Source organism: Anabas testudineus, chromosome 24, assembly GCF_900324465.2.
Source record: "Anabas testudineus chromosome 24, fAnaTes1.2, whole genome shotgun sequence".
Taxonomy (NCBI): domain Eukaryota; kingdom Metazoa; phylum Chordata; class Actinopteri; order Anabantiformes; family Anabantidae; genus Anabas; species Anabas testudineus.
The window spans coordinates 10,371,491-10,386,710 of record NC_046632.1 but is presented as its reverse complement, the minus strand read 5'-3'; the positions used below and the strand labels follow the sequence as shown (position 1 = coordinate 10,386,710).

Here is a 15,220-nt window from a genome sequence, read left to right as displayed (position 1 = left end):
ACCTAATAACCCTGCAGTATCGACTGTACTATTCTCAGTGCTCACAAAAATTACACCAAGGAGATTATACATTTAGCCTGTAGGAAAAAAAATTTCACTTAATGTACAGAAAATCTGCAGCCACAAAAGTTATGCTGACTTTGTCTCCAGGAAATCGCAGAGGCCTATATTCCTAAACCATTGTAATACACTACTGGAAACAACCTAATTGTTTTGATGGACAGCTCAGAATCCTTTAATACACATGCCAAGAACAGATTAGCCCAATCTAAGAGACATGCAAGACTGATTAAAGGAAAATCTAATTACCTAATCACTCAAGAAACAATGCAATTAAAACTAAATTAAAGTAAATTAGTCTTAGGTATTGTTATTCTTGGGACAAAAGATGTCATTAAAAACAAAGAATTCAAGCTGTTTTCGCTCGACTACAAGCTATAATGTCACATTTTTGTGATAAGTGTGTATAATGGCACGTTTATTTTCTTTTTAGCAGTGGTGTTTTAACAACTTTTGTTTGGTCTGCCTGAGACCACAGATTTTTCCCCTTTTTCGTGCAATAAAATTGTGTTTAAAACTAAAACTTGCTCATAGTAGGTGCCACAACCTGTGGCAATTATTTTGGTCTTTGCAAAGTCACTTTTGTAAGACAGAGTAAATGTGCCCAGATTGTAAAGCAATCAGCCATTCTGCTACTGTTCCACGTTTTCCATTTATTTCAACATCACACATGTGGTGCATCTGCATTAATCTGCATCTGGCTGTTATAATGCAGCTATTATTATAAAATTAGCACAAAAATAAACGATAATAGAGTTGATCGACCGTTGACAAACATATCATTCCAGTACGAATAATAAAATAAGGTAAGAAACAAAGAAAAAAAACAATCAGGCACTTTTCTGGACAGTCGTGACGATCAGCGCGTCACTGCTTCGTGTCGTCAGACAAAGAAGGACCCCTGATAGCTCTAAAAACAGAACGCGGGCTAATGCAAACTTCAACAACTCTGTACTTATGAGCAGGTTTTCTATACTAATAAAACTTTAAATCTCGAAACAAATGTGGAATTAACGTTCTGTCGATGTAGCCTCGCCACAGGAGAGTGAAGTTTTCCTTCTGAGCTGGTAACAACTAGCTGGCTAACTTCTCAAGCTAATAGCTAAAGCTGCCACAGCTGCGCAGTTTCATTTCTGGGAAAACACTAAAAACACACTGACATTAGAACCAGGTCCGTTTATATGAGCTGTGGTTTTCTAATAAACTGTTTCTTAGAGAGGGGCATGGGTCGGCTTGACCACAAATTAGCTGATTGCTGCTAACAACAACATAACTAACATAAAGAGGTAGGCTAACTGTTCGTATTTGAAGAAAGTTTTTTTACATTTTGACATTGTAATGTTACTGCAGCCAAGTTATGACAACGTGGAGGAAAAGACATCGGCTTCTTAATTAAAGTCCTGTTACATGGGATGAAAAGCCACAGTTTACGCCTCCCGTTAGGCTTATAAGTGAAATGTGCTGAGGGTATATGATCTGAGCTGTAAATAGATGCAATGAGACTTTCTGATAATATAAAAAAGGCGTTTATGGCTTTGCAGATTTTTTTCCTACATGTGATATTTCCACCTGCACCTAAACATGCATTTTTGTAAATAGATTTTATTTTGGCCATAGAAATCTCCAAAAACAACTTTCTATTGTATGTTCAATTTGCACCAACTATTTATAAGTTCTCAGCAGTTTCAGTATATACTGTTGCTTGGGACATCGTTAATATGACTGATCATCAGTTTCTTGCCTTTGTGTTAAAAGTTTACATTTTGATTTCATATAACAAAAAATACAATGCACCTGGCAGCTATTAAAGTAAGAAACATTCACATTTGGAAACACCTTTGTTTGTTTGTTATTTATTTGATGATACATATAGATTTTTAATCCATCGAATAATCAATTAATTGACTCATTCTTGTATCTTTTCCTTACTGTTCTCTCTGCATTATTTCAGCCACAATGAAGAGAAGAGCTGAGGCATCCTTGGCACCACTGCATGAGACAAAAAGGCACTGCGATGACAGCAGCTCAGATGAAGAGTCACGATTATCCAGACAGGGTAGATGAATTTTTTTCCCCTCTAAAGAAATGTCTGGCATGATTTGGTAGAATTCGTACTCTGTATTTGCTCTAACAAATGTCACATGGAAGTCCTGATTGTGAAAATATTACACACTACTTTGGTCTATAAGTGGGAAAAAACATACTTGTTATTGTCTGTGAAGATACTCAGTCATCCAGCTCATGCATTTTAAATTTAGGTGCCAATCCATATTTTTGCTGAGATTATTATTTTTGTCTATTTAGAGTACCCTTATTTTGCTTATTCTTATATTTGTACCTGTGTACGTGTTTGTGTGTTATTTTGTCTTGTCCAGACTCTAGCCAAAATGACTCCCTCAGTGACCAGGAGGATCACAGACCTGGATTCTCCATGCCCTCTGTATCATCCTTGGATTCCCAAGACACAGACACCACCACACAGAACTCGTCCAAGTTCTCTATGTACAACAGTGTGTCACAAAAGCTCATGGTAAACTACTGAAAACTACTAACTCACTATTTCATGATGTGTCTCAGTCATTTGTCTCAAATTCTCTATTGCAGAAATATGATAGTATGTGTTGTTATTTACTTTGTGTATATAGAAGAAATCATTTCCTAACTACCCTGTGGTCTGTTATTTCTCACACCTTCAGGCCAAAATGGGTTTCCGTGAAGGCGAGGGTCTGGGGAAGTTTGGCCAAGGAAGGAAGGAAATTGTGGAGGCTTCTACCCAGCGAGGTAGAAGGGGTCTTGGTCTCACGCTACAGGGCTTTCAAGGGGAGCTCAATATCGACTGGCAAGATGAACCAGAGGTACACAGCATTAAATAATAACTATGTATTTCTTTTTTTCAGACGTGTTTGGAGTTAGTCATGATTTTTCTCATATAATACAATACAAGAGTAAAGCAACTGTCCATTGTGCCTATTGCTATAATCTCTTTCTCTGTTTGTTTTACCAGCCCAGTGCTGTAGAGAAGGTAGAATGGTTCCCAGAATGTACCACAGAGTTTCCAGATGCAGACGAGCTGAGGGACTGGATGACTGTGGGAGACGTAAATAAAAATACACATACTCAGATGTATATACATAAATACAGACAAAAGCATACACACACACATGTCCTGAGTGCTTATTTTGTGTGATATGTATGTACATGTATGTAAGTTTTGTTCTCGACTGCTTGCAGAGAAAACTTAAGATTGAGGATGAGACAGAGTTCTGCACCGAAGATCTCCTGCACACTCTTCTAAGGTGCAAGGTAAAACACTGACTCTTGATTTTTGTTTATTTTATTAGCTTTTTTCTTTTACTATTAAACAAAATAATAGCTTATACCTTATATTAATATACAGCAACAGTTAATGTTGACAGTATATTTTCTAATTACATCTTTAAACTGTGTAAACTGAGTAATCAGAAGTGTTCCCCTTTGTGTTTCGATGTCTTTCTAAATTCTGTTTCTAAATTTCTTTAATTGTGTACAAACTGTGTCTGTGCAATGTTCAGACAGTATTTGATGACTTGGAAGGCGAGGAGATGAGAAGAGCACGTACACGCTCCAACCCTTATGAGACAATCAGAGGAGGGATCTTCCTCAACAGGTTATTCTTTCAGTAGTTACTGTCAGTTGGAGAAATTAACAGTGTGCATAATATAATAATATGTAATTGAGGTAATAAAGTATCCACCTATCTATGTACAGGTGCATCTCAATAAATTATAATACATCAAAAAGTTAATTTATTTCAGTAATTCAGTTCAAAACATGATACCTGTATATTATGTAGATTCATTACACACAGTCATATATTCCAACCGTTTATTTCTTTTAATTTTGATAATTATGGCTTACAGCTAATGGCATCCCAAAATTTACTATCTCAGAATATTAGAATATTACATAAGATCAATTTAAAAATGGGATTTACGGGGTCGATTTCCTTTTGCATGAATCAACAATACAGTAAATAAGTAGCTTGCAGCAGTTAACCTTTCATTTTCATAAGGCTTAATAGGCACTCTGTGTGTTGCCAACCCATTAAAGACCGTGACAATGAAGTTGTATTTTATGTTCTATGTTTAGAGCAGCTATGAAAATGGCCAACCTCGACCACTGCTTTGACTATATGTTCACCAACCCAAAGGATGCACACGGGGTGAGTGGGTCAACATAACCACTGATATATTCACTAAACCTTTGTTGGCTCAGAAGACACAGGCCCCCCATAACCCCCCCATAAACAGATGGTGAGAACTGATTTTTCGTCTCACTCTCATTATGTAGAAATCTCTCACAAAGGACCGTGAAGGCGAGCTGCTGTACTTTGGGGATGTCTGTGCAGGGCCTGGAGGCTTCTCAGAGTATGTACTTTGGAAAAGGCGCTGGCATGCCAAGGGCTTTGGAATGACGCTAAAAGGACCCTGTGACTTCAAACTGGAGGATTTCTATGCTGCGCCGAGTGAGCTGTTTGAGCCTTACTATGGTACGTTCAGACAAACCTGCACATCACACACAGATGTCTAAAGTGATGAATGATTCAGGGAAAGCTTGACCTCTGCATGTCCCAGGTGAGGGAGGGGTGGATGGAGATGGAGACATCACTCGGCCAGAAAACGTGACTGCCTTTAGAAACTTCATCCTGGAGAGTACTGAGAGAAGAGGGCTGCACTTCCTCATGGCAGATGGAGTGAGAATATGTCACATCATTTATGTCACATTCATATATTCAGATTTTCAGCTTTATGTTTAACGATTGAATCAGTTTTGGTTTGATCAGTTTATTTGTCTTTGGTAGGGTTTCTCTGTGGAAGGCCAGGAGAATATCCAGGAGATCCTGAGCAAACAACTGCTGCTCTGTCAGTTCCTTACAGCGCTCTCTACTCTCAGGACAGGTGAGTGTGCATAGTGTGTGTAGTGTGCAAGTTAGGGAATCATGTCTGTTAGTTGAAAATCTGGCAAAGTGGACAGCTACTGATGTTTTTTACATTTTAAAACAGAAATATCTCTGTGTATTCATCATATACTTATGTTTTTTATACTCACTCTGTATATTTGTGTCAATATACAGAATGATTCATACTGGTACTGTTTCGATTCATACTGGTACTATTTGTCTTCTCCAGGTGGCCACTTTGTCTGTAAGACTTTTGACCTCTTCACTCGCTTCAGTGTAGGTTTGGTCTACCTGCTCTACCTCTGTTTTGACCGGATCTCTCTCTTCAAACCTGTCACCAGCAGGCCTGCCAACTCAGAGAGGTGGGGCCGCATCTGTGCATTTATGTGTTTTAGTGTGGTTGATATGCAAGAAGATATGTTTGATTGTTATTGTAGTAAGCTAGCATTATGCAACAAGTCTTAAAAGGGAACATAAAATGGACGGCAATCAAGACAATCTGCTATTAAATCTACAATAACTAAAGTTTGTGCAAGCAAAGGTGAAGGTGCTTGAATATTTTCTTAAGCTACTATATCTATAGACAGTTAAAAGAACAGTCTCTGCCAATCCACAGGTACATTGTGTGCCGCGGTCTGAAGCCTGGTTCAGACGCTGTTAGGGAATACATGTTCCGAATCAACCTGAAACTAAACAAGCTGAGGAATACAGACAGAGATGTTACAGATGTGGTTCCCCTGAGCATTATCAAAGAAGATACCGACTTCTACCAGTATATGGTCAACTCAAACGAGAGGTAGACACACAGTATTTTCATAAACTTTGTTACATATCAAACACAGTGACTGACAAATGTTTAATTTACTGTCCCGGCAGCCTCTGTGCAGTTCAGATCAAGGCTTTGGCTAAAATCCATGCTTTTGTTGTAGAGCCGTGAGTAACCTTCTTTGTACCCATAACTTTATCTCTATTTAGGTACAGCTTTATGTGTACTATTACTGTACTGTATTTTGGAACTGACTTTGTGATGCTATGTTGTTGGGTCTAGGACTCTTTCAGAGCCAAGACAAGCGGACATCAGGAAGGAGTGTCTGAAGCTCTGGGGTGTGAGTTAAAAAAACTATAAAATGTGTACTAAACTGATAGAACTAACAAAATGAATAAAGTTTGTTTGTAGATGACAGCTCTACTGTATTCTATTAAATCTCCATTTTATTCCAAATCTGAAATGTTTTTTGTCAATTTCCAGGTCCCAGACAAAGCCAGAGTCACCCCTGCCTCCTCAGACCCAAAGTCAAAATTCTATGAGCTGGTTAAGGTTAGTTACTAAGTTTATGCTTGAAAAAACACTACTGGGAAAATACACAGTGGATAATGTGGATAATTGTTTTTCACTTGTCAGTAATGACATCATCTAGTGCATCTAAGTTACACAGTATTTCCCACAGGTTTAGAGATGAATTGTTCTTAAGGCTGTGTCTTGGCAAGAATATGGCATACATATCATAAAATAGATGGGATTCAATATATTGCAATAAAATGCGTTTCAATTTCAAATGTAATTTTAGCAAAACTGCCATAGTATGAAGTCTGAGTAAAACAACTACACTGCCATCTAGTGGTCTGAATCTAAACATTACACAAAATGTCTGTCATAAATCTTTGCATGTACATTTTTAATTAAAACTCAATATGTTGGTTTTGAGAATCAATACGCTGTCACACACAACACAGTATCACGGTGCTCAAGTGTATGGATATTTTCTTACACCACTAGTTGTTAGTGCTTAGTTTGGGTGAGTAGGAAAGATTGTTTCTGTGTAAATAGAAAACTTGCATGTCTGCAACTATGCAACTGTACAATCTATACAACTTCACATGAATGAAGAAATCTACCTTTTCATACACACCATATAAGTCATACTAATATAAAAATACTTTTTGGGCTGGGATAAAACCATGTAGATAGCACTGCCCAAATAAACTCTAGTACTGATAAGCAGTGTTGTCAGTGGGCTGATGAATGATATTCAATTTGTCTTGATATATTTTTCTCTCTACACCTGTTGCACCTCAGAATTCAGATGTGGAGTCGTTCCAGTGTAAGGTCACTCCTCTCAACTCCAGCACACTCGATAAGTTGCGTCATATCCTGGACCACAGGTGCATTGTGGGAGGCGGAGAGCAGATCTTCCTTCTAGCTCTCGGGGTGAGTCTTAAGAGACATTTCAAGTCTTAAGCTTGTGTTTTGTCCTATTGTGTTGTAACAATGTCTTTTATGCAACGTACACCATACTCTTTAAAATAAATAGTAGATAATTTTCTCTTTGAAGGTTTTCCTTATTTGATGTCTGATAAGAATTCTGGCCAGTATCATCAAATTTAGCTGTTTTATGTGCAGGCTTGTTTCCATGTCTGGAAAATGTTGAAATAGAACAGGAAGGCCAATTTATTTGTCTCTTAAGATATGCCAGAGAAACTGTTTCTGTGCACAGTGACCTGCGTTTCAACCTGTTCTCATCTTCTTATCTGTTTTTTCCATCATTTGCGTTTGACTTGTGTAGAAGTCTCAGATATATACGTGGGATGGAAAGATGCCTTTGCGCTGGAGGAAACTGGAGAATTTCAAGCTCGAGCTGCCAAGAGATACACTTCTAAGTGTGGAGATCGTCCAAGAGCTGAAGGGCGAGGTGAGAGGAAGGATCAAAAAGATGAAAGTGATAAAATATGAAAGCTGGAATCATCAGAATCACTTTTGTTTTTTTTTCCTTAATGGTGAAATAATCACAGTTAGAGATACATGTGAACAAGTGGGATATGTACAGCTCATGGTTATGATTGTACAAGTACAAATACAGTGCATTTGTTCCTCAGGGCAAAGCTCAGCGAAGAATCAATGCAGTTCATGTAATGGATGCACTAATACTAAATGGCACCGATGTAAGAGATCAGCACTTCAACCAACGGTAAGACAATGCTGCCACCATTTTTACCAGATGCTATATTGACACCATGTTCTGTATGAACTGCCGAGGACTGGAAGATGAACACAGCACTGTACGATTAGCAGTGGAAGTGTTTCACTGTTTATCATAGCTTACTAAAAGACACCCATATGTCCAGGATCCAGATGACTGAGAAATTTGTGAAAGCTGTGGCCAAACCAAGCAGACCGGACATGAACCCCATCAGGTATTAACTGGACTGAATTCAACCAGTGAAGCTTTGTAATTTATGTGCTTGGATCTTAAAAGCTCTGGCAGAGGTAGATCAAGTCTGAATCCAACACAATACATTAGTGATCTTAAATATTGTGTTTGTGTAGTAACAGAATAAAGAATAAGAATAAAAACCAGGCAGTCTGGAAGCAGACTGCGCAGCCTCTCTTTGCTTAAACTGTAAAATGGTTTTCATTATATTAAAGTGTAACATTTATTTTTTATTCATCAGAGTGAAGGAAGTTTACAGACTGGAGGAAATGGAGAAAATATTTGTCAGGTATGGCACGATGAATGTTGTAAATAGGTGTCACGTCATTGTTTTGTAAATGTTGAATTACCTTTGTAGCTCTTCTCATTTGTTTTTCCTCATCCAGACTAGAAATGAAGGTAACAAAGAGTTCAGGAGGAGTCCCTCGTCTGTCCTACACTGGCAGAGATGACCGACACTTCCTTCCCACAGGCCTCTACATCATCAAGACTGTTAATGGTTTGTATCTGTGTGTGTTAGTGCACATGTTGTAGCTCATTGTCAGAAAATGGCAACTTATCAATGTTGCAGGTTGTTGTCTCTTTCTGTTTCTGATAGAAATGACAAAATACAGTATCTCTGACACCTCAATCTTCTTCTCTCTCCACCTATCAGAGCCGTGGACGATGGCGTACAGTAAAAACTCCAAAATGAAATTCTTTTTTAATAAGACAACCAAGAAGTCCACATATGAAATGCCACCAAATTCTGCAGCCCCTTTCCAGTAAGTAATGACCTGCCCTGTTACATTTTAGCTTCTAGCTTAGCTTATAGGTTCACATAGTTATTAAATATCTGTTTGTAGTCATGATTATCTATTGAATAACAGTGTCTTTTTGTTGCTCTGTCCTTAGCGTCTGTCACTCTGAGCGGCTCTTCTGGGCCTGGGTGGACGGGGTCATAGTTCACGATTCTCAGACCCGGATGGACCCAGAGAAACTGTCCAAAAATGATGTTTTGTCATTTATTCACCAGAATTACCAGCCCTGAAGCCCAGAGCCCCACCTGCTACAATCTGAAGACAGAATCCACTTAAATAAAAAAAGACATATAGGCCTGGAAAAAAATGAAACCCATCAGCAACAACATTAAAAAGGCCCAGTGGTTTAATAGACTGCTTCATAAACATTGTCAACACCCTCTGCTTAACCCACATTAGGTTAGTAGCAGGTTGTCAGTGGGGTTCTGCTGCTGAAAGTGGTGAATTGTTGTTAAGACATGGACATTATGACAAACTGGTCTGTTGTCTTCCTCCTTCTGCCTTTTCCACTGCCCTTGGCTCCATGAATTGTAATGAGAAAAACTCGCCTTGTAGTACAACATGGAAACAAAACGTTGCTTCCATTGTCTCTACACTGAATTGCATGTCCCTTTAGATCCAATTTTAAACGGTTCCTACTCCACGCCTTGCTCGTAGGTATTTGCATACATGACTTTGGCAGCGACAGATAGGGTTGGAAATATTAAACTATGCATCCATATCTGTAAACACATTCTTGCTCGTTTTGCTCCACACCTGCTTTAAACACAGCTGTTCCTTTTGTTGTCTCTCTAGAGACTAAACAGTCACAGCATCAAACTCCTTGTCTACATTCTTCTCTAAGCCTGCAGCTACAGCCTAAATACAACAAACATGTTAATCATGTTTTGAATTAATCCCAACATCATTTCAACATTCATATCCGTTACAGATGTAGCAACTCTCTGTCTCATTCGCACCTGATCTGACATGGAGTGTGTGTCCTGTTTGGTTTAAATGTGTTTCCTTTTTGTGACTGTTCCTCATCAACTGGACTGTGTGTTTCTTAAACGCTGTAAATGAGTTATTTTTCTCTTGTAAAGGTAGCAATCAAATAATTTGATGTAAATAATGTCGTAAATAAATGGGAGATGCTTTGACTTTGACTTTTTTGTCTCCAAGGGGAAATTCTTTTCCACGACACTGCACTTGTGTGACAGTAGAGTACACATAACAACACAATAATAGCAACGATAACAACAATGACAGTAAACAGCAGCAAATGGAATAGCTCAGCGGGGTCTGTTATTGAGGAGCATGATGATTGAGGGGATTAGGCTTCTTCCAAAGTGGGTCCTGCTGCACCTCAGAGCCTTGTACCTGTGAATCGAGGGCAGTGGAGCTAAATGTTCATCGAGTGCGTGTGTAGGATCCTGTTTAATGATTATCCCAGAACATGCTGTCAACTGCCTGGTGAAATTTGATCTACACTATTGTCTGTCTAATGAGATCCGTGGCTGGATTTGAAGATCATTGTTGCCTTCAAGTTTCCATCAAGTGCAGTCCACACAGCATATGCTGGCTGCGTTATAATGTATTTTGCTGAGAGATCTAAAAAACAGCTTTCTTAAAAGGTCATTTCAGAACAGTATAATACAGGGGTAGGCAACCCAGGTCATGGAGAACCACTGGCCTCCATATTTTACAAAGATCCCTGCACTTACAGCTTCTGGTTGGCTGAACACACCTGATCCAGGTAATATAATTGGACCAGGGTTGCTAACACCTGGTATAGTACAAGTAATAAACTCTAGATAATCAACAAACAAACACCAAATACAAAAAGCATCTGACTCAATATGGTTAATCTTGCATTGAACCTTAAAAGCATGGGTTCCTGGGACACCTTCCCACTGCTCCTGTTGGTAATCTGGCATGTTGAGATGAAGGTAAGCATTGAGTTTCATTGCTACTTCTACATATACTACTTTTAAATTAACACTGAACAAGTCCACTCACTTTATGTATTTTAACTTTACATTTAACTCTGCTAGTGATTTGTCAGTGGATGTTACTGGTAAATGGTACTTTGTATTACTATTTTCTTTAAAAAAAACTCATTATTTAACCCTGTTACATAAATGTAGTTGACATTCAAAGGAAGTTAAGTAAAGGTCAAAATATGATGTTATTTTTCGGTGTTGCGTAAACCCCCTGAGATGCGGACTCTTATTTTGAAAGTCCCACTCGCTCAGCCAATCAGACGTCGGTTTTCTGTAACCGGAAGCGATGTTATGAAAACACCCTGAGCGCTCGGATCAAACGCAAAGTTACAGGTAATTACTCACTATTTTAACCACTCACTCAATCGCACGAGTTTAAATAAAATGGTTGGGTTAGAAGGTGAAGGATTAGCCTGTTGAATATGCATTTTCCAGAGTTGTTGCGCAAGCTAAAGATGCGTTAGATACATAACCAGTGTCACGTGACTTGGTGTCCCAGGTTCCACACCTGGGTGAGTCTGACGCTTCAGGAACCCTCCGATCCACCTGCAGATATTTCCCTTTATATTGATATTATTTGGGAGCAGCTACACCTCAAACATGCTGAAAGCCGTGGGACAAGTTCTCTTCTCATCTGGACTGCAGAATCCGAAATTCACAGCAGAGGAGCCAAAGGTAAATGTTGAACTGATGTTGTTTGTTTAGTAAGAAATGGGTGATACTAAACTTTGACCTGCTTCTCTGCTTCTCTTTTTCTTTTTCTGAAATCTCATGTACACTGTCTCAATACCACAAAATGCAAAGTAGGTTATACAAGTGAGAAGACGCGAACATTACTGCTGTGGGGAAATGAAATCTAAATTCAAAATTTAATTTAATTTATACTGCCAAACTGTAAAATGAAGTCACCTCATGTTAACAATTATTAGAATGTGTGATTTGCATAAAACTGAGTCGCCGTCTGTGGTAGCGTCAAAATATATGTTGTGAATGTTAAAATAAATGTGTTGAGGATCAGATTCTATCAATATGGTACAAACTCCATATACCAACTATATACTGCAGGTACAACTTGTATCTGTCTCTTGAATATGTATCTGTTGACAGTTATAACCTCTATCTTACATTATCAGTGTTATTAAACGAGGACTCTAAATTTCAAAAGCCTGTGGCTGGATCCAGTGCAGCAGCTAGATGGAAGCCTTCATGTTCAATTTCACTGCATCAGTGGTGTGGTGCATATAGATGTTGGTTATGCAACATCTGGATTTTTAATAATCTCTTTAAAAGTCTTGCGATTGCGTCTGTTTCCATTTGTAAAGGGTTTATTCCAAGACCTTGCTGTGTTTAAATGGAAAGATAATGAGATGAGTGGGTGGGTGAGTGGGAGGTGGAAAGGAGGGTGTTTGTATAAATAATGCATATTCCAAGCTGAATTATTTACTTTTCAGTTGTTATGCAGATATACAAATGTGTCACAGTAGAGCAGTATAGATGCAGATAAAATTAGAATACAAAGCAACGTGGACATATTTTTAAACTGAACTGTTGATTGATTATTTAAAATAATGAGTGTGACCCTTTTCTTTGCAGGGTCAAGACTACGAGGTCCGCACCTACCATGCCACTAACTGGGTGAGCACCTCACTGACTGGGATGCAGATGGATGCCGCTTTAAACACTGGCTTCCGCAGACTCTTCAACTACATTAAAGGCAACAACAAAAACAGTGAGTGTCATCGAATGTGTCTTTGGAAAAAAGAGGGGAAAAAATTAATCTACAGTAAAGACCAAAACGGAAAAAACAATAACGTTCAAGTGTTGCAGGAAGAAATTATGGAAAACTTTTGAACTGAAGATGTGAGTCGATGAATAAATGCAAGAGAAAGTTGAAGACGCACTTTAGATCTTGCTCAGCAGTTTGTAAGAGCTCCGCTGCTTTTGTCTTGCTCAGCGATTTACACCAGGATAATTAATGAGAATATATGTAGTTTGTGCTGTTGACTGGTGGGGGCTGCAGTGTGATCTATAAACAATGTATTTAATCCTCTACATCTGCCAACCATCTGTTCAGGCATCATTATGTACCAAAGTTTCGATTTGCCACCTGGCAACTGAGGGTTTGTTTAGAAAATCTATAATCTGCATCGGACAAAAACTGATCATGTGTCGGACTGATTATGTCTAAATTTCTTTCTAAAATAGTTTAGTTTTATTTATTTATTTTTTTTCTAAAACATGCACTGTTCACTGCCCCCCTCAGACGTCAAAGTGGAGATGACGGCCCCTGTAACTTGCCGCGTGGACCCTGGAGCCGGCCCCGCGTGTGAATCTCAGTTCACTGTATCCTTCTACATTCCTGAGGAGCATCAGGCCAATCCACCAGAACCGAGCGACGCAGAGGTGTTTTTGGAGCAGCGGAAGGAGATCACAGTTTACGTCAGGTAGAGTACAACCTAGTGATTAACAGACGTCCATCAAAATGATATTTACCTACTTTATTATTTCACTCATGACCAATTGTTGATACATTAATGTCATCAAAGTAAATTTACACAAATATATATTATAATATATAATTAGGATTTAGTTCCTGATCCACAGAACTCTGTCAGATTCTCTTCCTCCTCCTTCCAGGACATATGGTGGTTTCTCCAACGAGAATATGAAGCGAGAAGAGCTTCTGAAACTTATGGAGAGCCTCCAGAGGGACGGGGTCCAGTATGTGGACAAGCCGTTCTATGCTGCTGGTTACGACAGCCCCTTCAAACTGACCAACCGCAGGAACGAGGTCTGGGTCCTCAAGAAGAACCCAGAGGATGAGAAGTAGAGGGGGGGGCAAAGATCACATGATGATGGTACTACTTATGAAATGAAATGAAATTAAATGAAATGAAATGAAATGAAATTATAGAGGATAGATACAGGAATGAAGTTGAAAGAACATGCTAATGACTAACACACTGTTAAATACCCTTTCATTTTTCAACAGTTTATCATTTTTGCTTTGAATACAGTTTGAAACTGGACAAAATGAGCTCTCACAGGTCACTGTTTACGTCGGTGAGATGTAACGTGGCCACAGTGAAGTGTTATTTCCAGCAGAGGGAGCCAAGTAGACAGAAAACATCTTTCTCATTAGGTGAATATTGTTAAGAAAAACCTTCAGTGCATCTTCAGCCTTTAATGAATTACTTAAAACTACACTAATATGTTTTTGCTAACCACCATTTATCCATTTTTAAGTCACTTAAAATGTTTTTTCATTGATCTGGTAACTTTGTTAACACCTAAAGAGCCTTGCAGGATCTAGAAACAAAGCATATGTTGGCTTTTTTATTTTTATTTTATTTTTTTATTTTTGTCTTCGCAGCATTAGAAGTCAGTGTAAATGTTACTGTTAATTGTGTGTAAACTAATTTCTAGGATTTTACTTAACAGTGAAGATTATAAATTGGTTTATAGCTGTTAGGTGTGAAAGGATCTTTTAAAGGTCTTAAATGCTGCAGGGGAAAACGTCCAGTAGCAGAATTTGATTTCTAATACTAAAAACCTCATCACCGTCCAGTCCTCCCTCTCCCTGTTAACCACACTCGGGTACTAGACCTGTGATATTACAAGAAAAATAGGAAGCTACGAAACATGCCAGTAAAACGGAAAAGAAGGGTCCAAATGTTTAGAAAGGGAATATCTGTGCTCTGCTGCCAGGCTGCTCACTGAGTCTGGGTCACAGAAGCCTTTGACAGCACCTGTCCACATTAAGACAGGTTTTAAATGCTATTTCTACTAAAATAAAAAATGTTACACTATACTTTTAATCTAACATTTTTGGTGCCTTGTGGTCATTAGATGCACTAATGTTGTATTTATAGGTCCTGGTGTACTGAGCTATGAATCATGGGAACTGTTACTTACCTCCAACTAATGTTAAACGTATTGTTTTGTTAACAATAAATATTTGTCTACTCAGAATTTGTCTGTTGCTGTTTTTCACGTTGGCATTTAATTTTTACATGGTTTGAAACACTAAGGCACAGATCAACGCTGAGTTGTTTATCCGGCCTGAAGTGGATACAGTTCAGACCGTCCTCTGGTCGTGACCTTTTTATTATCAGATGAAACTCTCGCCATAGCTCCTGTCACACCTTTTTATCCTCTCTCCTCGTCGTCATTTCTGCGGAGTCATACGTTTTTTTTTTTTATTCGTGGCAGAACTGTTCCCAGTATCAT

General features: G+C 38.6%; 2 protein-coding genes across 6 annotated transcripts; both read left to right on the top strand.

Annotated features, from left to right (window-relative positions):
- Window positions 1-950: 950 nt before the first annotated feature.
- cmtr1 (cap methyltransferase 1) lies at window positions 951-10,153 on the top strand. 5 transcript variants are annotated; one of them, XM_026341882.1, is made up of 24 exons: window positions 951-1,011; window positions 2,012-2,116; window positions 2,436-2,590; window positions 2,757-2,915; window positions 3,065-3,157; window positions 3,292-3,363; window positions 3,612-3,706; window positions 4,189-4,261; window positions 4,390-4,588; window positions 4,674-4,792; window positions 4,901-4,997; window positions 5,229-5,361; window positions 5,616-5,795; window positions 5,876-5,932; window positions 6,048-6,105; window positions 6,249-6,317; window positions 7,077-7,208; window positions 7,564-7,689; window positions 7,874-7,965; window positions 8,123-8,191; window positions 8,450-8,497; window positions 8,595-8,707; window positions 8,864-8,972; window positions 9,103-10,153. In XM_026341882.1, exons 2-24 carry the CDS (start codon window positions 2,017-2,019, stop codon window positions 9,236-9,238), a joined length of 2,484 nt encoding a protein of 827 aa, XP_026197667.1. In that variant the 5' UTR covers window positions 951-1,011; window positions 2,012-2,016; the 3' UTR covers window positions 9,239-10,153. The 5 variants fall into 5 exon arrangements, with proteins under 5 accessions (XP_026197667.1, XP_026197666.1, XP_026197665.1 ...); XM_026341881.1 differs by having other exon boundaries at window positions 951-1,127; XM_026341880.1 differs by having other exon boundaries at window positions 951-1,231.
- Window positions 10,154-11,229: 1,076 nt separating this feature from the next.
- Window positions 11,230-14,962, top strand: hebp2 (heme binding protein 2). The gene is made up of 5 exons (XM_026340636.1): window positions 11,230-11,323; window positions 11,490-11,665; window positions 12,584-12,719; window positions 13,254-13,434; window positions 13,628-14,962. The coding sequence occupies exons 2-5, from the start codon at window positions 11,591-11,593 to the stop codon at window positions 13,818-13,820; spliced, it is 585 nt and encodes a 194-aa protein (XP_026196421.1). The 5' UTR covers window positions 11,230-11,323; window positions 11,490-11,590; the 3' UTR covers window positions 13,821-14,962.
- Window positions 14,963-15,220: the final 258 nt, after the last annotated feature.

Coding starts and splice junctions, on each gene's coding strand:
- hebp2 (XM_026340636.1), top strand. CDS start 11,591: ATGCTGAAAGCCGTGGGACAAGTTCTCTTCTCATCTGGACTGCAGAAT. Junction 11,666..12,583: donor TCACAGCAGAGGAGCCAAAG/GTAAATGTTGAA, acceptor TTTTCTTTGCAG/GGTCAAGACTACGAGGTCCG. Junction 12,720..13,253: donor TAAAGGCAACAACAAAAACA/GTGAGTGTCATC, acceptor TGCCCCCCTCAG/ACGTCAAAGTGGAGATGACG.
- cmtr1 (XM_026341882.1), top strand. CDS start 2,017: ATGAAGAGAAGAGCTGAGGCATCCTTGGCACCACTGCATGAGACAAAA. Junction 3,364..3,611: donor ACACTCTTCTAAGGTGCAAG/GTAAAACACTGA, acceptor TGCAATGTTCAG/ACAGTATTTGATGACTTGGA. Junction 8,708..8,863: donor CATCATCAAGACTGTTAATG/GTTTGTATCTGT, acceptor TCCACCTATCAG/AGCCGTGGACGATGGCGTAC.